General features: G+C 37.3%; 2 protein-coding genes across 5 annotated transcripts; both read right to left on the minus strand.

Moving 5' to 3' along the window:
• Positions 1 to 5,820: 5,820 nt before the first annotated feature.
• bmi1a (bmi1 polycomb ring finger oncogene 1a) lies at positions 5,821 to 16,048 on the minus strand. Of its 4 annotated transcripts, none has more exons than XM_078538286.1 (11): positions 15,914 to 16,048; positions 12,593 to 12,790; positions 11,132 to 11,273; positions 10,873 to 10,969; positions 9,434 to 9,489; positions 9,289 to 9,339; positions 8,525 to 8,633; positions 8,383 to 8,428; positions 8,060 to 8,158; positions 6,988 to 7,068; positions 5,821 to 6,899 (listed from the first exon to the last, which is right to left on the minus strand). In XM_078538286.1, the coding sequence occupies exons 2-11, from the start codon at positions 12,596 to 12,598 to the stop codon at positions 6,573 to 6,575; spliced, it is 1,014 nt and encodes a 337-aa protein (XP_078394412.1). In that variant the 5' UTR covers positions 12,599 to 12,790; positions 15,914 to 16,048; the 3' UTR covers positions 5,821 to 6,572. The 4 variants fall into 4 exon arrangements, with proteins under 4 accessions (XP_078394412.1, XP_078394417.1, XP_078394422.1 ...); XM_078538291.1 differs by lacking the exon at positions 15,914 to 16,048 and adding an exon at positions 15,594 to 15,781; XM_078538296.1 differs by lacking the exon at positions 12,593 to 12,790 and having other exon boundaries at positions 15,914 to 16,017.
• A 1,263-nt stretch (positions 16,049 to 17,311) lies between these two features.
• On the minus strand, positions 17,312 to 21,768 carry commd3 (COMM domain containing 3). The gene is made up of 8 exons (XM_078538307.1): positions 21,585 to 21,768; positions 20,834 to 20,945; positions 20,674 to 20,737; positions 20,283 to 20,317; positions 19,213 to 19,273; positions 19,051 to 19,107; positions 18,907 to 18,966; positions 17,312 to 17,621 (listed from the first exon to the last, which is right to left on the minus strand). The coding sequence occupies exons 1-8, from the start codon at positions 21,721 to 21,723 to the stop codon at positions 17,562 to 17,564; spliced, it is 588 nt and encodes a 195-aa protein (XP_078394433.1). The 5' UTR covers positions 21,724 to 21,768; the 3' UTR covers positions 17,312 to 17,561.
• Between the last annotated feature and the right edge of the window lie 954 nt (positions 21,769 to 22,722).

The raw sequence follows: 22,722 nt of genomic DNA on the forward strand, positions 1-22,722 counted from the left end.
CATGAGGCCATTCGTCCCGTCCTGTCCATGCCGGTTCTCTACGAGAGCAACTCTCAGCTGATCCCACTTTCCCGCCTTTTTCCCATAGTCCTTCACATGTTTTCTGTTCAGATAATTATCCAGTTGCTTTTGAAGGTCTCGATGTTAGCACGGTGCCAAGCCAAAACAACAAACAGCGGCATTAAACTTTGTAAATATACACCAAAAAGAATTTTGTCATCTTTCATGGTTCCATTAAGTTTCTAAAATTGCAGTGGTTGAGATTAACGATGACAAGAAATCCAAAACTGTTTGCTAAGCGCTTTTTGGGTTTGCTAATAATAAAAATGTTTGGATCTTTACATTGGCTTCAATATCTTTCATGGCTACATTGAAATTCAGGAGGGAAGGAAGGACGAGACGCGTAATTTTTCGCAGCATAATTTTAACATGTGCACAGAGGCCATAGCATCACAGATCATCAATAAACGTTTACGTTTTTATAATGTGCATTCGATTTCTTTTGGAGAGTAATTGAGAGCGCGCCGGGGTTTGCTGCTGACTGCGGTAACTAACGCTACACACCGGGCATATGCTCAGGTTGGTGTGAGGTTTGACTATTGCACTTTGTGGTGGAAGCACGGAGGCGCGCATGCGTGTTGCAGCCTTTCCCAACAGGGCTCCAGCGTGCGAGCGCCCGCCAAAAGAGTCACGTGGTTTGTGAGCAGCCGCTCTGCGGGCTGCAAAAAACTGCCTTCCTTTGTCATTCAATGGGGAGCAGGGAAAGAGAAACATGTGGGTAGAACATTAGCCAGCCTGCCTGAAACATTAGGTGAACAATCCAGCCAGTGTATAACATATGAAGATAATAAAAACACCATTTGAAAAGTCCGTAGAACATCTTAGAAGATGCGGCTGATGATCATCATATGATTTAAACCCCTGAGAACGACAGTTAAAGAGTCAATTTTAATATTCTGTCCAACACCAAGTATTCACTGCTCTCTGTAGGTGCGATTTAAAACCAAATCCTTTCTGTCTACGCTATTTAATGTCAAACCCTAGTACCAAAAGTCAAGACTATAAATAAAATGAAGCTTTTTTCCTGAAAAAAAATGTTCTGAGACATGGCACGTTACCAATAACCGTTCACTTAGCTCTTGTACAAGTTGCAAAAAGAAACTGGTTGTTTGTGAGAAAAGGAAATCCGCTCGTTGAGCAAAGAGCTAAAAAAGATCATGCAGTAGACAAGAACGTTACCCACCACTGACAAACAGGAAGCAGTTATCTGATTAAAACATTTACTTAGAATTTTGATGCAAGGTAATCAGGTGTCACTGTGACGTTAACAAAACACAACTGTTATTATTATATTTTCAATATACAAATGAACCCCCCATTAAAAAATCTTAATATTTATAATAAAGGCGCACTTCCTGATCTCTACGCATTAAAGTAGAAACGTAGTTTACACTAGATTTTCAAATGTAGGAACACCAGCTTGCATTACGTCAAAATAAATGAGTTTGTTATCTAAAGGATTACTCGGCGTGCACTGCCGCGTTTGCGAACCCTGCATTGTCATGTTTTTTTTGCACGAAGAGCATCTGTACTGAACTTAGATTATAACGTTTTCATGTATTTACATCTAATTTACAAAGGTGTAACTTAAGGCCATGGATTGTTTTCAGGGCACCAAGGTTACATTTCACCCAACGCATTGATATTCGATGTTTTTGTATTGTTACCTGACATTACCATGAGACACGAACATGTTGGACCCTTAAATACCTGCACAAGCTGCTCCTTTTTGTAGGCCAGGAAATAATACATACAAATAGATACATCTTTTTCAAAGCAACTATAATGACTATAATCAGTTAAAACATCTACGAGACACATAAAAAATAGTACAGGCCAGGAATGAACTTCGAGTGGATGCCGATACGTACCGTATTCGTCGTTTAGAATATTTGCTTAATTCGGTCGAATTGTCTATTTTGATTAATTTGGAACATGGGAGGTAGTGCCTTCATATCATTAGTGTTCACCTCTCCGCCTACAACTCACATCAAGTGTAGAGTGTTGACAAATTCGTCCGACTGCTCTCCCTCTCCCCAACACCCTCCCTTCCTCTCGCCCTTTGCCCATAAAGTTATATGAGAATGAGTCCAGTGTGTCCCATGGTGAATTCACAACGCAACATTCAATCAATTGTCTAAAAAGACCATAAAATGGTATGATAATGTCACACACGTAAAGCGGTGGGAGAGATTATTCTGTGAATTAAAGATTAAGGTGCTTAGATTTTTCCAAATGGAACGATCTGATCGACTCAGTGTTTTGAATGGGTCTTGGAAGCAAGGGGAGCTCCAGTTCTGGTGTTAGCAACTTTCATGGACTCCTCTCAGAATAATCAGCCGTTTAAACACACTAATAGGGAGATTTTTTTTTACCCTTGTCGATGCAAGCCTAAAAGCATTGTGCTGGCTTGATGCCCACGGGCCTTTCACAATTTGTTTGTGCTCACCATTAGAAAAGAACTGTTGATACATTACAAGCATCTTAATGACCTGCTCCCGTGTTTTGGTTTGCTTTACCTGGGTCTTTTGTTGGTAATAGTTATCTTACCTTCCACTCAAAGGGGCGTATTTCCTCCGTGTATAAAGTTAAATGAAATGTGATAATTTAAGAAAGATGAATAAGTAGATTTTTATTTCACTCTGTTCACTGTAAAATATGTCATCCCCCAACAACCACATTAAATTGTATCCCACAAAAAGTTTTCTTGTCTATGTGAAAGCCAATGGGTTGTGATCGCACTTAGTAGAGATTTGTTGCTCAGGAGGAAATCTTGTTTTTTGTCCCTTTCTGCAAGTGAAATTGATTTTGAAAAATGCTACATGCTTGTTCAATAAAATACTGCAAAGAAAGTTATTTACAGTAGCAAATCAAAGCAAATGTTACATAATCCTGTTAAAATAACGTACTAAATCAACAATATTTACTGCTATTGAATTCATACTAATATAAAAAGACAACATGATACTGGTTTATTCATATGATTGCCCCATTACATTTATTTCCAGCTGTTTTCAATTGTAGATGCCAGAGTAACTAAAATAATTTATATTACCAGTGATTATGGAGATGTGATTGGGTGTTACTCAGCGTACTCTGGTGTTTACTTTAAGATGTGAAAACGTAGGAAAATCGATAAAGATGATCTTAGAGACTTCTTTGAAAACATTTTCTTTGTCTATTTGTGCTGTATTTATTGGTGGCAATACCAGAAGCTTTGTCCACAAATTAGAAAAGTATAGAGCAGATATAATTGCCCACATTTACCTTATTTGCAACATCAACTGAACTACATTTGGCGCAGTAGCTTCACGTGGAAGTAGTAATATAATAGGATCTCATTTAAAATATTTCATCTTTTTATAGGATGAGTCGAAAAAGGAAACAGTTAACAAAACAGTTAGGCTTCAGAAACTTTTGACTGGGTTTGTTTGAATTTAAACTGGTTCAACTGTGTTTCTAAGTTTCATCAGAAAGCAGATATGTGTAGCTTTTTAGGTTTCGAAAGCTAATTAAAGATCCATTTCCAGTTCTATTGTGTTGCAATAGCCTGTTTGGGAGAGTTAATGATAAAGTGAGAGTGTTTTCTCAAACAGGTATACATATATGGAATAATTCACTTAACAGGATAATAAGAGGAAAAAGAGGGTTCGCTGCGATGCTGCGTGGTCCCGAAGTGTATTTTATGTCTGGTAGAACCCAAGCTCTGAGGTCTTTCTTTAGGTGATCTCTCATTTTTTAGCTTTCGACCTGACTCGAGAGTTAAACTACCACTTTTATTGACTCGCATCTAAAATTGAGGGTACTAGATGAATGAGGTCACATTGCCGCATAGCATTGTCTCCTCCCTAATTTCCCATCTTGTAACATTGTCCCATCAAAACGTCTTACATTTTTATGAAATTCTGTGCCATTGCTTTCCTTTTGAAAAAACATAACATCCATAGTAACTTACTACGGAACGTAATTTTAAGGAGTGAAATGTTTAGTATTAAATCTTCGCTTACATGCTCAGTGAAGATTATTTGATTTCATCAGCAATTATGAAAACCATTCATTAAATGCAAAGTATTTTCATCGACATTGTATTTGACGAGTTGTGTCGAAATTATAACACTGCAGATTATTATTCCTACTGAAATGCATCAGCAAACTCTAACCATTCTTCCCCAAGCAATGGCATGTTCGGGACAAATAGGAAACAAAGTAACAGCTAATGCAAAATCATTGATTTTAATCGATCTCACATGAAAATTAAAGCACGATTTGCATTGTGCTTTTCCAATTTAGGGCGCAAAGAGCTGTTGTTTACTTGCTAATTTGTGTACAATATCACTGACAGTAGAACAATGCCAAAATACAGACAAAAGTTCTGTCTCGTGTTTTCCTACAAACAAAATTTAACCATCATAGAGGAGAAATTCTTATCAGGCCCCTGTAGAGGAGGAGTTTGGACCGACCACGATAAAACAAGACTAACTTAGACGATCATTGTTCACGTGTAGATAGGCATAAGTAGATAAACGGATGATAATGTATCGTAGGCAATCTTATCCCTTTAAGGCATCACTTAAAACAACATGACCTCTTTAATACCCAGTAACAGCAAAGATTAAAACTCCAGTATCCTTTGGAATCTATCTTCTTATACTTAGCATTTACCAATTGATATTTCATCCCCAAGAATGTAATTAGGAGTCAACCCTTTGCAGCGTTAAATGTGAACCTACCAACATGCCAAGAAGTGAATATGAAAACAAATGCTACAGCTTTCATTTCCCCAGCATAAATTAGATTGTATTACTGTAATACACACCCCCTCAATGCTTCATGTTTAGGTCTATCATAACAGAAACAAATATAGAAGAGATTTTGCAAGAAAATAATACAAACGTGGGCCTGATTTGTTGAATGACATTGGGCCTGGTAACGTTTGATAATTCTATAGTAGAAAGTAATTCTTCTATAGTCATATGTAACCATTCTGATTGATGCTGACTTTTTAAATTATCTGAAGCTTATTTCACATGACCCTAGTGTTAATTACAAGTGTTGTCAGTTGAGTGTCTGAAATTTAATTTTTATGTGCTACAGATGAAAACATTGAGAGTAATGTTCTTAAACTATTCTGTTTAAGATGGTCAACCACCACCTTTTAATAAAAATAACTTCACTGTTTGCAAATTCAAACATCTTCATCTGTTATACTCTTAACGTCATTTACCAATACTAAATTCACTGACATGGATTGAACAGACAATATCAGGCTCAATGTTAACCAAGATTCAATCCATGGCAATATCAATGGGAAAAGCCCATTGAAAGTAATTTGACAATATCATGTAAAGTATATTTAAATATTTAAATATTACAATTTAACAAGAGATCCCTGGCATGCCTCATTTAAAAAGTTTGCTAATAACAATTTGGGCTATTAAATTTAAGTGAAAACAATGAACTGAACATTTCAAGTAAAACATTTATATATAGCATATACACATTATTTGGCTGTGGTAATATACAGGGGCAGAATTTCTCAAAAATAATTATTTGAATTCACAGGGGTAGTAATTGCCTAATATATAGTTTATATCTATGTTTCATACTGATTATATTGGATGTTTGGCTTCTATCCATACATACTACACCTTTGAATTTTCTTAACCATTTCTGAGATCTAGAAACGTAACTGGTCAATGAAATCACAATGTATTGTAAATATTGTTGTTCTACAGGCAATTCAAATACTTCATACCCACATTAGGTCTAAAATGATAAATCATTAAAACAATTTTATTTCGGGGTTGATCAATTCAGTATTTTCTTGTAGTATGTGTACTAATGCTGCAGGAAAACATTTAACAACCATAGATGCCAACATCTACCGTCAATCAGTTTTCACAGTGGAATGGCTAAAAAGAATACATTTTTCTAATTTTCATTTATCTTAAATTCCTTTTCAGTTGGTGTCATTTGTAAAATCACTAGCCTTTTATAGTTCATCTGTACAGCCAATATCACAATGCCTACGACTGGCAAATTAAAAGTATGTTGATATACAGATATAGTAAACTTCAATTCAATTAAACACAGTTGTACAAAATATCTTCCAACGTTTACATCTTTACAATAACTTCCTGCCCAGATTTCCTTCCTTCATTTTTCATTCTGTGAATATCATCTCCAGCGCAATCATTGAGTCATTAAATCCAATGCTGTTAGGTGTAAATATCCTCAAACCTTTGCAATACACATTTCAGTGATGTAGATCCTTTGCTAATTTGTATTCCCAAAAACTGGAAAATTATCTTGAGGAGCAAAAGATGTTGTCAAAACTATTTGTAGTATAGCCACATATTGTTTCTTGCTTTGAACAAAAATGTACAAGTCACTACAAAATAGTGATGTTAAGGATGCTCGCATTGCTAAGCATTCTCTATATCTATATATTATCACATGGTATGAACAGGTCTTCGAATAAATGTGTTGTACCGTCTATTTTGTGAATACTGTCAGCCTGATGATGCTGATGAGCCATTCACAGACGATTTGCGCACTCTGGTGTTGCTGAATGGGATCTGATGGTTGGTATTGACACTGGAGGAACCATTCATAGTAGTGGATATATGAGGAAAGTGTGGATGTGGAGACTGCCCTGGAGTACAGGGACTGGGCAGTGAGGATGATGTGGATGGTGCAGCAGCTGGGCTGTTAGCCTTATCACTCCCAGAGTCACTTTCCACCTCTCCACTGGTATTATTTAATCCATCTTGTTGATGACCGATCTTAATTCTTTTGCACGTTGGCCGGACTCGATATTTCAGAGGAAGTGGTCCATTCTGAAATAAAATGTAAGATACTCGGGTAAGAATTGAAGGTCCAAGATTAAATTTTCCAGGGCCATTAAAATAGGTAAACTGGACTTACCCTCCTCCATGCATAAATGTAGGCAATGTCCATAAGAGTGTAATAATCTTTCAATGGTTCATCTTCATACATAACATCAATCTAAAGTGAAAAGAATAAAAACATACAGCAGGATTTACCCAACTACTTTCTTTGATCATTATAAAATATAACACGCCACTTGGAAATGTAGACCTCATTGTAGTTTTATATAAATAACAATGTATCACTGTAAAGAATGAAACAAGCAAAATACATACACGCTCACATTACACTGAGTTATATTCATTGTTTTCTTAACTCATAGTAAGTCACAGCAACATATGATTGATTTCCACAAAATTAAATAACCATGAATAGACTTTGAAGCCAGGCAAGAAAATTTATAACCTGTCTTTCAGTCATGAATGATTTATTTGTCAGGACTGACGAGGTGATAAACAAAAAAAATTTGCCAGCTTGCTAATAACAACTCTTACAATCTCTCATTGTCCCCCTCTGATTTTTTTTGTTACATCTGATCCTTGGAGGTTGGTAGAAGCTCTTCCCTACATCAGTGATTAGATCCTTCTCAATACAACTGATGTGTTTAATTTTATATTTATTAAAATTTGCTTGGTGTGATAAACTAGGTGAGTTTAAAATGTTCTGAATAGCTAAATGAATCACTTTGGAAACATCTCCAGCATCTTGATGTAACTTAGTTATTAAAATAAAAATAGATTTAGCTATAACTTTAAATCCTATTTCACAATACCATTTGTGCTATAGAAATACAATAGACTACACTTAAATTATATGCATATAATTGTATGTGTGCATGTATACAGGGGTCTCCAAATCTCTTTGTGTACAATATTTAAATTGCCACCTTAAGATTTCAGAGCTGCATTGCAACAAGAGAAATAAACAAATACATTGTTAAATTCTCCACCTCCAAATGAAACCAGAAATGATCTGTGGAGAAGTAAAATCTTTCAAGATTACTTTTAATATTAGAACATAACAGTTTTCTTCTCTGATAGAACCCCATTTATACTTTATTAGAAATCATATTTCATCTATAACTTTAAAAAAGTGTAACTCAGTGTACCTGAAATGCTTGAGGGATGTCCATTTTACTCCTCAGGAATTTTCTTAAATGCATCACAGTCATGGCTGCTGGGCATCGCAAATATCTCTTGTCATTCATCTAGAGAGAAAGAAAATAAAAATTTAAGATATAGTGGCATTGCATTTGTTGATAAAGTAAAAATCTCAGTACTTTAAATGTTAGTAGCAGCTTTCTCTATATAAATATATCCATCTTAAAATTAAATAGAAAAATGTTTTAGCATCTTTAATGTATTAATCTTTGCTTGTTTAACTCCATTTAAAATTAAGCATGTTTGCAAAACAAATATATGTAAACATCACCTCATCTTTTGTTTTTTCTTTTTCTGAAATTCCTTTTCGTTCAGTCCTGTTATACAAGACAGTCTCCGTTTAGTAATAAGAAAAAATGCTAAATCCCAAATAGTTTGTGAGACAGTATACTTTGTATGGTTTCTGTACTTACTTATTTTGTTCGTAGAATTCTATTGACAAGCTAATGATTTCATCATCTGTTATAATCCTCTTTTCTTCTTCTGTAACTTCACCCCTGTCTTCATTAGAGCCATTTGCAGCTATAGAATTTTGAATATTAGGAAACAGTGATTTCAGAATATTTTCATGCCAAAATGCTTTAATACAAATTTGGAAAAGAAATCATCAACAAATGTAATGTAAAGATTTGGACTACAAGATGTCAAAAGAAAGCTACATTAGATCAGTGGCTCATGTTCAACTTTTATGCTTTCAGCATGCCAGTTTAGGTTTAATTTAAGACAGCTGAAACTGTTCAAAGAACATAAATTACATTGATATTAACTGAAAGATTAATTTTGGTGTGAACTTTATAGGAACAATGACATAAAATTATCCTGATATGTACCAATTTGGCAGAAAAAGTAAAAATGTAAAACAAGTGTGGGCCTATGCAAAATAGTCTCATCACAGCTATAAATCTATTTTCAATTAGACTAGACATAAGTTTAAAAAAAAATTACAGCAACAACTGCATTCTGGAGTTTCAAACCTAAAAACCATTTACAAAATATATACCAAAAAAATTATGGTGCAACAAATGCACCACATGGACATAAATATTGAAAGAATCTTTAAAAAGTATCTCTACTTCCTTGTGAAAAAACTTTTAAAAATATAATGACTCAAAAATATGCTGGTATTATGTTTATGAGGGAAAGAGAAAATCAATTAATTTTATCAGCACACACTTACCATCAGCAGAAGGATGAGCAGCATAGAAGTCCCTTCTACGTTTCATTTCATCTTTAAAGACAAAAGCCCATTAGTCATCTGATTAATAGAAAGAGGAATTCAATTCAAATGTAAATTTGTTTTATAAAAACATTGCTACACTTACCTTTGAAAAGGCCAGGAACTAATTTATATACAATATCTTGTAACGTTTTATCTGACCTAAAGAAAGGATTTGAACATGACAGTCACATTTTACAAAACTGCAGAAAGATTTAATTCGACTTATTTTATTCCACATGGCATTATCAATATGACTTCCATCTCCATATGCAATAGTGGAATAATGTCTGTAAATGACAAAGAATTCCAAAAACTGTTCAATTTATTAAGAATCACAGCATTCCAAAATGCAAAATACTTCTCACTTTTGGTCCTTTATATATGCGGCCATTTGTTAGATTAGAGAAATACCACCTAAGCAGAGTTATGTAGTCTGTAAACATCATAGAAACTATCACTTTGGTGAAAATATTCACTTTATAGGAATTTATAATAAGCATTATTCAGCTGATTAATAACTACATAAGCAATGAATTAACAGCAACAAATATATCTGAGTTTTTAATTTTCTGTTCTGGGGATGTGTTAATTGGTAAACTGTGGAAGAACTAATTGTATTTCTAGTGCAGATCAGGAAGATATTGAGCCTTGTATCATGTTTACTCATTTATACATAGTATAAAAGTTTTGAATATATCAGATATATTTTACTATCACTTTGCAATATTTTCTAGCATGCAGTATAGTAATAGAAGTACTAAATTTAGTAAATTGAGTTTCTTTATTTGTGTTTAAACTTTGTGAGAACTGGCAGAGTAATGTTTGTGGCACTGTTCCATGCTTACTTTGGACAGTAATTGGAGATTTTTTCATAAAATATTTCAAATTAGTAAACCTGGTTGATTGAATTTACTGCAAGGTTTGTTAAGTTGCTCAGTTAACGATCAAACTTTAGTTTAACTGCCAATTAACATAAAAAAAGGCCTAAATTTCCAATTTCAATTCACTCAGCAGAAACATCCATTTATTGTATCTTCTGGTAGAAGTGACTGTAAAGTATTTCTAAAATAGCACTGACTATCACCCAACATTACATGATCTCAATTCTTGGAGCTACTGCCATCAAAGTTTTACATATAACCCAACTGTGTGTATTTCTTTCAAAACAGAATGTGAAACACTAGATTCTTCATTCAATTATTGTCAACTACTTTCAAATGAGATGTTTGATATCAATAAAATTACCATTTTCTTAGATTCCAGTTTACAATATATTCATAGTAATTGGGTAGTATGATAATGCGGTAATACAGCACATCCATTATCTTAAAGTGGTGCTGCAAGACAGATCGTGTCATATCAAAATATGTTACGTGAAATTGTCTCACTAACCAAGGTACCATTATAAGTACACATCATGTGTATGTGTGTCAGTCTAACACGTATGTCAGTTCCATGTAGTAGTTCAGTCACACTCCCCAAAGAGATACAGCTAATGGTGTAATCAAATATTATGATCACCATAAGTACACGGATACATACCTAATGTTAAGAAGGGGCCTAGTTTTGTGAACTTGCACGTCGCAAATAGGACAGTACTTGCTCGTTTCCAAGTAACGGACGATGCAGGTCTTACAAACTGTGAATAAAAGCAGGAATCGCGTAAATACACCGGTTGCAATGCTTGATCTGGTGACATGAAACGTTCTGTAACGCCTTTGTTGATGTACGTCAAGAGTGTTTTCTTTAATACTAACATAAGTAAGCGGCCTGCTGGTCTGCAGCATGCCAATTTACTTACATGAATGTAGACACTCAATGATGGTTGTTGCATCTATGAAATATCCTCCACACAACACACACATCAAATGAGGATTCAGTTCTGTTATTTTGATCCGTGTTGTTCGGTGCATTTTCTGACTAAAATGGCCGCGTTCTGAAAGCTGAGCAGAAATATAACCAGGTAAAAGGAATAGTTTTTCCTATTGTGGAATTCCATTCCATATTAAGTTCACTGGTTTGGTCTATTGTAATTGGTCCACATTCTAAATCGGATACAATCATTAATCTACACAACTGTTAGTATCCACAATGGCAAGATACAAAATGGATACATTGTTTTCTAAAGACACAATGATCAATAAATTATAATTTATGAAACAATTTTTTTACATAAAATGTTCGCAATGTATCAGTGTTTTGGCATTTCTCTTCCCTCAGTTGACTTAATCTTAATTGGCAAAATAGTAAAGCAAACCCGTTTTGTAAAAACAATTGATACCCCCAAAGCTAAGAATCGTTTTTACTGAAACACTGACAAGCTGACCTACGGGAGCTATATATGAGTTGTAAAATCCGTATTGCATGTGCCAGATCACACCCAATTAATGCAAAGTGGCTAATCCATTAAAAAGCACACTGAATCATTTTCGTAATCAAACAGATTTTAAGATTATCTTATACAGACCACCTTTCCCCTGACCTCCACTGTGTTAATATAAAAAAAACCACAAACCACAACATGAAGGTTTATGACAATGAATTTTGAATAGCACTCCTGATCGTTTTGTTGGCTTTGTTTCCTTCATGTTTAAGCATAACAAAACCGCCTTTTCTAGACTTTACGCTCAGATACAAACCGGCTATAACAAAACACATTTCTTTCCGCGAAACCCACATGCCTTTGGGCTCATATTTGTGCCGTTTCAAGACACGTCGGAATCGATGAAAATTTGTAATAAGACAAAGCGACTATTTATTGGGCAGAACACTGTTGCATTACAAGGACAATCGCATCTGGATTTGCAATCACACGTTTTATGCTTGACATTAAACCGACGATTCTTTCGCCCCGCGTAAAGCGAAACAGGAAGAATTGTGTTCTACAAAGCCATTTCCGGCAATTACATGTTCGTTGGAAATATTTTAATGAACATCGGGGTGCTGTACTAGTAACGCGATGCATATACCAAAGCTGACCCGTTACAAATTTAATAAATAAAATAATGTTCGTGCCCGACACGAGGACCATTCTTAAAAGACCGAGAAGGCAAATTGACGTCTGCTGGTGCCCATACTCGGCAATTCTTACAGTTACTATAGCAACTTGGGTTACACTTGGCATTTCGCCAGAGGACCGAAAATAGAGCGAGCTACTGCGGGGGACACACGGCGGTCATGTGGAAATATCGCAAATTTAAAACCTTCAACCTGCAATCACGATCGGAGGACGATCCGAGCAATCTGAACATGCAAATCTCACCGCCATTTCAAATGAGCCCTAACACAGCGCACATCATCGTTTTTTGGCTCTCCTTGAGATAGACTCCACGTCGACACTAGCTTTAAGTAGTGGCTTTTGTGATCACACGATTTTCTTCTGCAAACGCCTGTCTCCTTCCCAGGGCGACTAATAGGTGGCTGCGGTTCCACAACCGAGGATCACTTTGATAGAGCACGCCTATTGATTAATAATTAATTAATAAGTGATCAGGAAACAGGAATTAATAAAGATTCAATATTTCACTAAACTTTTGTACTTTGTTGCCCGTTTAAAATGTAAAAAGGAAACAGTTTGCTTTTCTTAAGAAACCAGCAAGAAAACTGACAACATGCAAATAACTATGTGACGCACAGGATTCAGAAGACGCACAGGGCCAGGGCAAATAAATACCAGGCACTGCCGACCAGATGAAAAAAGTGACTATTCGTCGCACTTATTTACAATATATGTACCGTTAAAATAAATGTATTTATTACAGTTCGTGTACATTTGGTTTAAGAAAGCAAATTTTACCCACAGCGCCGACGCGCGACGTTTCGAAGTAATCAAACTACATCAGGTCATAAACAATCTGCATTTCTGTAGTTTTTTTTTAATATTTCAATTGGCGTTGGGACACAAACAAACGATGTACAGATTTCAATGAAGTTTCAGTCATTACCCCTTCAGGCAGTCTAACACAACAAGCAGAACTCACTAGAAGTTCTCCGTTTATTTACTCGAGACCAGCCCGCTTTGCACGGATGTCCTGCCCCCCATTCTTGCCCAGGAGCTCGCAAACGCGCCCCTGTTTCCTCATTTAGTTGGAAGTTACAGAAATTGCGGCACGTTCATCAATTTGTAGTTCACACGCGTGCTTTTAAGCGGCTCTCGCTATCGAGTACCGCAGACCCATTCCGCGGGAGAGAGGAAATAAAGGAAAATAAAAACAAACCACGTGTTCCAAAACGCTCCACTCTCCCCATCAGACTCGTGATCGGCCCCTTCCCATCAGAGTGAGATTAACAGAACGGGTGAGGATTCAACTGATCAATAGATTAACTACTCCATCTGTGAAACATTCATGACGGGCAGACAACTCAACCTTGGTATATATAACCATGTAAACACACGTGTTTTATTTCACAGACCCCATGGGCTTCCGTTTATGCTGGGTAATTCATTTCAGCTGTGGAACTTCATGTCTCCCTGATTATTTTTAAGCCCGATGTTTTTTTATTATCAGCGGGGTGAACAATTAGCCCTCATAACATCGTAATCAACCATCCCAAAGCAACAAAGAAATCCACTTTAAAGAAGAAAGAAGTACACATGGATCTTCAAGATATTGTAAAAGAGAATCCATATCTCAAAAATGCATAAAATATTCTAGGATATCCAGCAGTAATTCTAAGAAAAGCACGGTCTACTGCAATACTTCAACTGTGGTGTCCTGCATGTATCATTGCAAAGAAATTCATAGTCAGGCCCGATCAAAACATCACCACCACTATCGACACACACATAAACAACTTTTTGAAAGCTACATTAAAGCTGTACTATAGCTCAGAACATAATATTAGCTTAGTAACTAAAACTAATATATGGCATGGCTGAAATCAAAGGCACGGGTCAAAGGGGTACTGTAAGTTGGATTGTTTCATTTCCTTTTAATAACCATTCTGAATTTGGAGCAATCATACTATTAGAAGAGAAACAAATTTATTTGGCTGCCTATGGCTCTCAGCTGCTCCCAGTGCCTGTTCTCAGTTATTTCGCTTAAATACATCACAGCAGAGGTCATTCTGTAATATTAGCATCCTATATGACGGAGGGGACACGTTTAGAAATGCGTATTTTGTGTGTGAGTGTATGTCCTCTCAATACAGTGTCTGTTGTCCTTGTCAGTTGCTGCTTTCTTGGATTAAGCCAAAAAAGGTTTTGTGACCAAGGCCATCTTGGCCCCTTTACTCAACTTACATTCGGTATCCACACAATCAAAACATAATCAGATTGTATAGCAGCTCTTCACCAACCCACCCCCACCCCCCTCCCAACCCCCCTCACCCACTACTACCGCCACCATCACCATCAACAAGGCAACACAGGGCTGGGACAGTAAACGACAACAACACGTTCTTGGAATCCACCCTAATAAATCTAACTGGGCAAAAAAGGGGGAGGAAAAAAAACACTTGCTCACTCCCACTCATACTCAGTAAACCTCGTGTTCTGCCCGGAAAATCATTGCTGTCAACAGTCCCGGTTACCAATAACAGAAACAAAAATGTCCACAAACAAGCATGAAAAAATATCTCAACATCTTGATAGTTGATTATGACAAAGCTTTACAGGCTTCTTGTTTGTTTATTTACTCCTGACACGACAAGCACTGTACAAGGATCCGAGGGGCACCGCCACCAACCGCCATGTTTACCGTCAAAACCCAAAGAAGTACTCTTAAGAAGTTAAGTTCAGAAAACACACCACATTCGACTTATCACCCAAACAGTCACACGAGCACATACCTTACCCTGTATGGATCCTAACTCTATAAAATCGTTCCTCTCGGTTCCCCATTTGGTGTCAAAATTTACATTTGTATCTGAGCTGACTAATAGCACTTCGGTGATACGGCAGCCAATTTCCAGCATGGTCAATTTTCAAAGATATCTAAATAAAAATCCGTGACAGCTCGCACCTCCCAACTTGCGATGATCGAAAGTATAAATATTATTCCCTCGATACAAACGAGCAGAAAGGTCGCAGACTCAAAGGCGGCGGAGAATCGAACAAAAATTTTGCAAATGAAGTGCGTAACGAAACTGAGTGGAAATAAGGACGGCGACGAGCCGCTGAGTCGCTGTCAGCCTTAAGAGCGAGAAAAGAGAGAGAGAGAGGGCGAGAGAGAGAGAGAGAGAAAAGAGAGAGAGAGAGAGAGAGGCAACACCGGGTGCATTTCAAACAGCGAAATCGGCCTCAAGTGGCGGCCAGAATGTACCTGGGAGATCTTTTCCAGACAGTGCAGCCTTGGTGAGACCATGCCCGGGGCACGGCGACTCCCGGCTAAAGCCTGCACCCCGCGGAAAACAATGAAAGTTGTAGATCAGGGGAAAAAAATGAATCGCAGCCAAGCGGCCATCTTGCATGAACTGCAGACGCTGTCAATTGCAATCGCAGAGGCTGCAGCTTAGAGAGAGAGAGAGGAGAGAGAGAGAGAGAGAGAAAATAACATTCGTTAAACACTGGCCCTTCAACCCTCACACCGACCCTGGCAGGAGCCGATCTGCACCCATGCAATATTTGTTCAGCCGATTCTACCTGGTTCCGAGGCGGCGAGGCGGCTGGGCTATTCCCGGTTGTAGAAGTTGAAAAAAAAAACACCCCCGAAGCCCAGTGATGGGTGCCGTGAAACTGACACCGTCCCCAAAATGGCTCGAGTTCGACCGCCCCGCTCTGTCACGTGGTCTCATTCCTTAAGGGTGGCCTGGGAATTAGAGTCGGTGTAATCAGAGCCGACCCCCCCCCCCCCACCACCCCCCCCCCGCCTCCTCTCACCGCACCGCTCCCCCCTCCACCACCCATCTATCCCTTAAAAAAACACCAAATAATGCACCCTTTATCAGCCTCACACATCAGCTCCAGCTCCATTCCACCGATATCAAACGCTTTAAAAAAAAAATCTACACATGTCGCCGGGTAAAATAAAAGTCTCGTGGTTTCGATACAAAAAAATAGGTTATTGTATAGTAAAATATGACGGCAAACTTTTATTTCAGATTCTTGTTCCACATTGGAGAATACATCTTAGACAAGAGATCAAATGAAAGCCTCTCTATAAATCTATACGCTCGTATTTTTAAAGTATCAATGGAATATCATCTTGCGGTTAGATAGCTGTACGATGATGCATTAAAAACTTCATTTGGTAGCGGCTGAGGATTGGGGGTGAGGCGACCCTCTTTTGATCCAAATTTCCATTTGAAATATTTGTTGTACTGTTTACAGCGTCATGATTCTTTCCAGCACAGATAAACTATAGTCACCGGAACGTAGACGAGTTCCTACACTTCACACAGCCTGTCTCTCCCGCACTGTTATGCCGCAGAGGCTCCGGTAAAGTTTACTTCCTTGCATTTTAAAAAAAATTGGAAAACAGGAACAAATGCAAACGCGCTTCGGCTGAGGTGGGGGGAACCCAAGGTTAGACGTAGCAGCTTTGGCTATCTACAACTGAACGGACTAACAGACATTTTTGTAAAATAGGTTTATTAAAAGTTTAAGAACACATTGACGAGAGGAGCAGGGGGTGCGGGGAAGAAAGCCTACTTTGCTCTTCCAAACGCACTTTATAAGCTGCTTTCGTATTTACCATTGGCGTTCCCCAATTTTCAGCAAGTTTTGTAATTAAATACCGCTGTTATCACGAACACAGAAGACAATAGCCGCCGAACGACTTCCAAGACGTGAATATATATTACATGGTTACCCACATTAAAGAATTGGATCGAGTTTATAAACTTCCCCCCTCACCTCCCCAAGCTGGTAGCTGTAGACCTAAGGAACATTATAGATTCTTCAAAATGTTTTTATTCGAATAGGGCAGACGTTTGAAAGCGATTTCATTTGTCATGTCAAAATATTGATATATGACGTAGCTAGGAGATTTCAAACAAGCATGAAATGATATCAAAAAGTGCGAAATAAGATAACTCAGACGGTAGGAAGCATATCTTTATTATGGAAAAATCGTATATACACAGTCAAACGCGACACACCTGATACATAAGCATTGTATTCAAGTATATGACGGCATTTCATACATGCGCCAAATGCAACGTTTGAACTATTTATGGATTCTCTGTTGTTCACGTCTTTTGCATAGAATGTGGAAGCACGCAGGTTTTGGCGGATTCCTTTTATACCACCCACAGCCTCGAGTTTAATCACGGTCCCCCAGCTTCATCAATTACATCTGACTCGCCTTCTCCATGCTTTTGGCTGCGTCCTTCAACTTCCCCAAAAGATCCTGCAATAGAAAAACAGATTTTAAAAATTACACACACACACACACACACACACACACACACGAGTCAGAAATGTATTCCAACGACGGGGGGAAAAGGGGGAGTTATTTAATAATAGAAATTCATTTTAAATCTTTTTCCAAGATTACGGCCCCGCAGTAAATGTAACTTTTATGCAAAGAATTTAAATATCTGTTACTCATACTGTAGATTTCCCCCGTTAAAACAAACAATTCAAAGTCGATTCTACAACACCAGGATGCTATTCTTCTTAAAAAAAACTTCGTAAAGTAACATTACCAAAATTTAGAAATTCGTATTTTGCCAAACTTTTCACTGAGCAGATGGCTTATTCCAGCAACAAAATCTTACGTTTAAAGGCGCAAATTTCGCGTTGCTTTGTAAATTTAGAACTGAAGAGAGGGTTGCTTTGTTAAATACCTCACCAGGAAAGATGCCGAGCGCAGTGTCTCTCAAAAACAAAGTGTTTTGTAAATTGTGAACTACTGAACTTTACAGAATAAAATGTGACAAATGGCATTAGTAATAACACTGAACCTTGTAAAGACAAATGGTCATTTACATTAAAAAGTTTCCGTAGAATAAAATCAGAAATAGTTTCACCTTAGACAGTCCATAAGCATACAATAAAAGCCAGAGCAAGGTACTACACACAGGAGTTTTTGTCCCTAAAATTATAATTAAAACAATTACTTGCATACAAATTTATTAGAGCTGATATGCACATGAGATGCTATTTAAATTAAACACTTCAAAATAGATGCAAAATGAGTGGCGTCCATGGTGAAGGGTTAATCTTTCCATGGAAAAAAAAAACACAGCAAATAATGAAGTCTGGGTTTTCCCCCAAATCGATTGTCGGTTAAGTATCTGCAAAAGTCGGTGCACAGGGAGGAATGAGAAAAATCTTCTCAATGCCTTGTAGAAATTTGGTGGCTCCTAAAATCAACGTGGTTGAAAATTTACACCAGAGATTGTGTTTTTATGAACGAGAGACGCAAATAGAAATTGATTTTTGGCCAATATGTAACTTGTTTTTGGAGGTGATCCCACAATGTACATTGTTTTCTAATAATCCCTGTCATTGAAATTGCGTTGCACAAGCAGTGAGAGTATGATTCAATGGCATCAGTTCAATTAACCACAAACCTACCGCCTTACAATTGGGCCGAAAACGCACAAGCATTAGTAAGATAACTTCAATCTTGACATCCGGGAGAGAAAGCGCCAGCATTTTATGAAGGAGACGAAGTTTTACTAGAATACCTGCAATTGCTCCATTGTACAACTGAAAGTAACATCCTGAGCTGGCCGGGACCCACCATTCTGTAAAAGGTTAAAACAATATTAAACCGTATTAAATAAGCAATTCAAACCCAAAACGCAATATCTGCTCGTTTTAAGCCTTACCTCAACATTTAAGGTTAACAAATATGCCGGTTGATTGACTTTGTGAAGATGGTTATTCTGGAATACAGATATAAAAATTGGTTTAGCCCGGAAGTATACAATACCAAAATAATGTGTCCGACTATTCTGAAATACAAAGTATGAAAATATTTGCTATTTTACCCTAATATGGTACTCCAGGCGCCAAGAAGCATCAATGATATGAGAAGGAAATCTTCCTATGCTGCAAGATATTTAACAGGAATAAAAATTAACGCATTACACAAAAAATAAAATCCCATACTCGTAAACACAATTTCTATTATTGCATTTTCCAAATGAGTCAGATCCCACTCTCCTAAAATCAGTAATTTAACAGCGATCCATTCAAAGAATCATTTGGGTTTAAACTACCCAAAACTCAATTTAAACCATGTTTGTTGCGTTGTTGTGGGAATACTGTTGTTCGCTGTGAATCTTTCCGCGTATAAACTCAAAGCGAGCGGGTGAAAATAAAAGTTCCACTTCAATGGAAGTAGGATGGTGAACTGATCGTTAGAAGCCGAATTCGCTATATATTTACCCTTTAGTTTGTAAACACGAGTCTCAAGAAAAAAACTACGCTTTTCTAATAAATGTATGGCTCACATGAACTAAATGTGTGAACAGAGATTAATTATCAAGGATGCAAGTGATGATTTGTTAAAATAATTGGACAGTTTTAGATTTCTACCCCTCCCTTTCCTTCAATTTTCGAAATGTTATAAGTACATGCTGCCGAGATGCATGACGAAAACAGGTCTTCCATCTCCCTTCTAGATTATAATGGGAGGGGGTATTCAAAATCCACTCCAGAGCCGCAGTTATGGATTGGGATGGCGTTAAAATAATTAAATACAAAGTAATAAAATTTATGATTTAGAGGCAACGTGTACAGTTTTAAGTGAATGACATTTGTACTACTGTTTTTGGTTCAGTTGACCATAGTCTAAAAATAGTTTCAGCATTTCAAGTATGTTGCAAACCCTTACCAAGCTACAACTCTACTCATACTAGAAATTCGCGTATTTTCTAGGTAGAAAATTGAGTGCCTTTATGACGGACAAGTGATAACTCAAATTGTTTATAAGGTACTAAAACATTTCAATATATAGATACCGCACCCAAGATGCGACACCCCACCCCCCCAACCTCCATCAACTCCACACACATGCAGTTACGTAGCACCAGACAAACTATGTATATGCAATTACCTTCCTAGTAAGGTTTTCACTTTATCTTTGTTCTTCTAAATACAGAATCAAAAGGAAACATAGGAGCTTAGTATACATCAGAGCTAATTTTAGCTTTGGTTACTACATTTTCAGTGAACTTATACAATGTAGGTGCTTACTTCAGTATTTTACTTGTACAAACGTGCTCTGATAAATTCGTAAGGAATTACAAGATCACAACCCTACCACAATGCCTTAATAAAAATCAGTGATCTATATTGTCAGCTGTACACTAGAAAGTTACTACGTTGGTTTTAAGGAAAAAAGTGAACCATTTGCCTGATTAATTTTCTTTTCATGGAAAACTCCTATACTGCAGTACTCCCACTAACTTTACAAATACAGTATGGTATGTTGAGGGACAGCAAACCTGGTATGCTGCGCAAAATATGTCTATTCTCTCTCCTCCAAATCTACAGTCTTCAAGTAACGTGCTGGAATTGAAGAACATCAGTCACAAAATGCCTCCACATCCGAAAACAAATATTAAAAACTAAACACACAATATTCATAAATGTTGGACAGGTAACCTTATAGTCGATTTGTCGGCGTTTTGTTTTCCTGCCTCCAATACACAGGTTGCGATGGCTACATGGCATTGTTTCAGCAAAGTCAAGTCCAAATTTCCCAGCTCTGCATGGTCTGCACAACAATGGTAGATAATGATTTTCAATTCCATTTCCACATAAAACTTTCCACCTATTAGAGGCCTGCGTCTGGTCCAATGCGCACATGACATTTAATAATAAATAAGTTATTTTGTCTGCTACTTTAAAAACAAAAACAAAAATGACCGTTAGCTCCCAGAAAAATTAAGTCCAACATTTTATTGTTTATACCGAATTATTTGGATACATTGTGCCTTCAACCATAACGACCACACAACATAGTCACTTAGAGGCAGTGTTGTGTCTGCTTTTACTCACGCAGAATATTTTGGGACCTTAAAAATTTGATAAACAACTCATAAAACAGAATACACTTTCAGCCGGCAACCCTGGCGCATTAGGCCCCAGGATATTCGTCCACAACAATGAACAATATGCAGACTCAATATGCATTTCGCGCCGTCAAGTCGACAGCTCGAGAACAAGGAATCGGTCAACAGAGACACGTTTAGCAAATAACATACTGTTGCAAATGATATTTACAACTGGATTCGGGAGCATTGCGACGCAGAGCCGTTTGTGAAGGAACAAACCGACCGTGTCCTTCCTGTATTAAATCAGTATAAAGAACCAGCAGCCGCCCTCCACAAATAGCTCGAAAATACGCGCTCACCAAATACTGCTCCGTCTGTTTGTGGGTTTACGAGGCTCTCGAAAGCCGCTTCCACTAAAATGTGGAATGTTTTGTTGGAGAAGTGGCTGGGATCGGCCAGCAATTGCAACCCTTTCAGAGCATACTCTGGCAGCTCCATTGTACTGGACTGACCTTCGACACAGAGCCACGTGATCAAGCTCAGCTGATCCACGCGGATGTGACAGTGTTAGCAATGAACAGGGACAGCAGAACATCAGCAAGTGAACAGCCTGCTCACCACGAAATTGCTTTCACTTAGTAGCCATTCCTACAGAAATTTAACCATAAATGGTGTACAAAGTGCAGAAGCATAGTAGTTTATGCAATAATGTGAAAACCTTCTTGCAAGCTATTTCCGCAAAGCGTAGAACAAATTAAAACCAGTACATCGCTACTGTCTCCTCGCACAGGACATTTAAACCAGAGTTTAAAATGCAAAGATGCAACAAAAAGATAAAATGTCAATTTTGTTGTTAATTGAAACAACAAAACATTTATAAGCAGATCTTCAGTGAGTAGAGCATTTATTACTACTGGCGAGGATCAATTTGGTGCTTATCAATGTAACGTCTATGCATAAATGGTATGCAATGGTAAATGCAATCGTATATTTTACTGCAGCAGCTGGAGAGAGCACAATGCAATAAGTGATTATGCCTGGTTAAGTAGTTATCGTACTAAAATTCGCCTAAGTTCGCTTAACAGAATCTTTATCTTTTCATTCTCCTGAATACAAATAACCATTTATCAGGTGCTTTGGTGCAATTAATTAGGTACTTCTAACAATACATCAAATGTCAGCTAGCTATCCAATATAAGTACCAGCAAGAAACTGAGAGGGCTGGGTTAGGTGTAATAGGCCAATCATTTAATTATATTGTGCGTTTTGTTTCTGTTCAATGTGGTTTTTTCCCTGCATAGCACCAACAGAAAACAATATTATAACTCTGTAGAGCTCGCATTGAGTCATCGTTTATTTAATGGTGTTCATCAGCTGCAGTGTAACCACAGCCAGAACATGTTAAATTCTGTTGAAAATATATGTTTGATGTCATTGATTAAGGACAGCTGTGATGGTTCTAAAGTTGAATTATTTAGTAACATTCACTATCTAAGC

The sequence above is a fragment of the Cetorhinus maximus genome, chromosome 3, assembly GCF_964194155.1.
Source record: "Cetorhinus maximus chromosome 3, sCetMax3.hap1.1, whole genome shotgun sequence".
In the NCBI taxonomy this organism is placed as follows: domain Eukaryota; kingdom Metazoa; phylum Chordata; class Chondrichthyes; order Lamniformes; family Cetorhinidae; genus Cetorhinus; species Cetorhinus maximus.

What these genes read in the sequence shown, in the direction of transcription:
- commd3 (XM_078538307.1), bottom strand. Translation starts at nt 21,723, where the DNA reads ATGGAGCTGCCAGAGTATGCTCTGAAAGGGTTGCAATTGCTGGCCGAT. An exon ending in AACAGACGGAGCAGTATTTG is followed by an intron (nt 20,946 to 21,584) that starts GTGAGCGCGTAT and finishes ATTGTTGTGCAG; the next exon opens with ACCATGCAGAGCTGGGAAAT. An exon ending in TATTTTGCGCAGCATACCAG is followed by an intron (nt 20,318 to 20,673) that starts GTTTGCTGTCCC and finishes TTCTGTATTTAG; the next exon opens with AAGAACAAAGATAAAGTGAA.
- bmi1a (XM_078538278.1), bottom strand. Translation starts at nt 15,635, where the DNA reads ATGGTCTCACCAAGGCTGCACTGTCTGGAAAAGATCTCCCAG. An exon ending in GAATTCTACGAACAAAATAA is followed by an intron (nt 8,429 to 8,524) that starts GTAAGTACAGAA and finishes CTTGTATAACAG; the next exon opens with GACTGAACGAAAAGGAATTT. An exon ending in AAGAAAAAACAAAAGATGAG is followed by an intron (nt 8,159 to 8,382) that starts GTGATGTTTACA and finishes CTTTCTCTCTAG; the next exon opens with ATGAATGACAAGAGATATTT.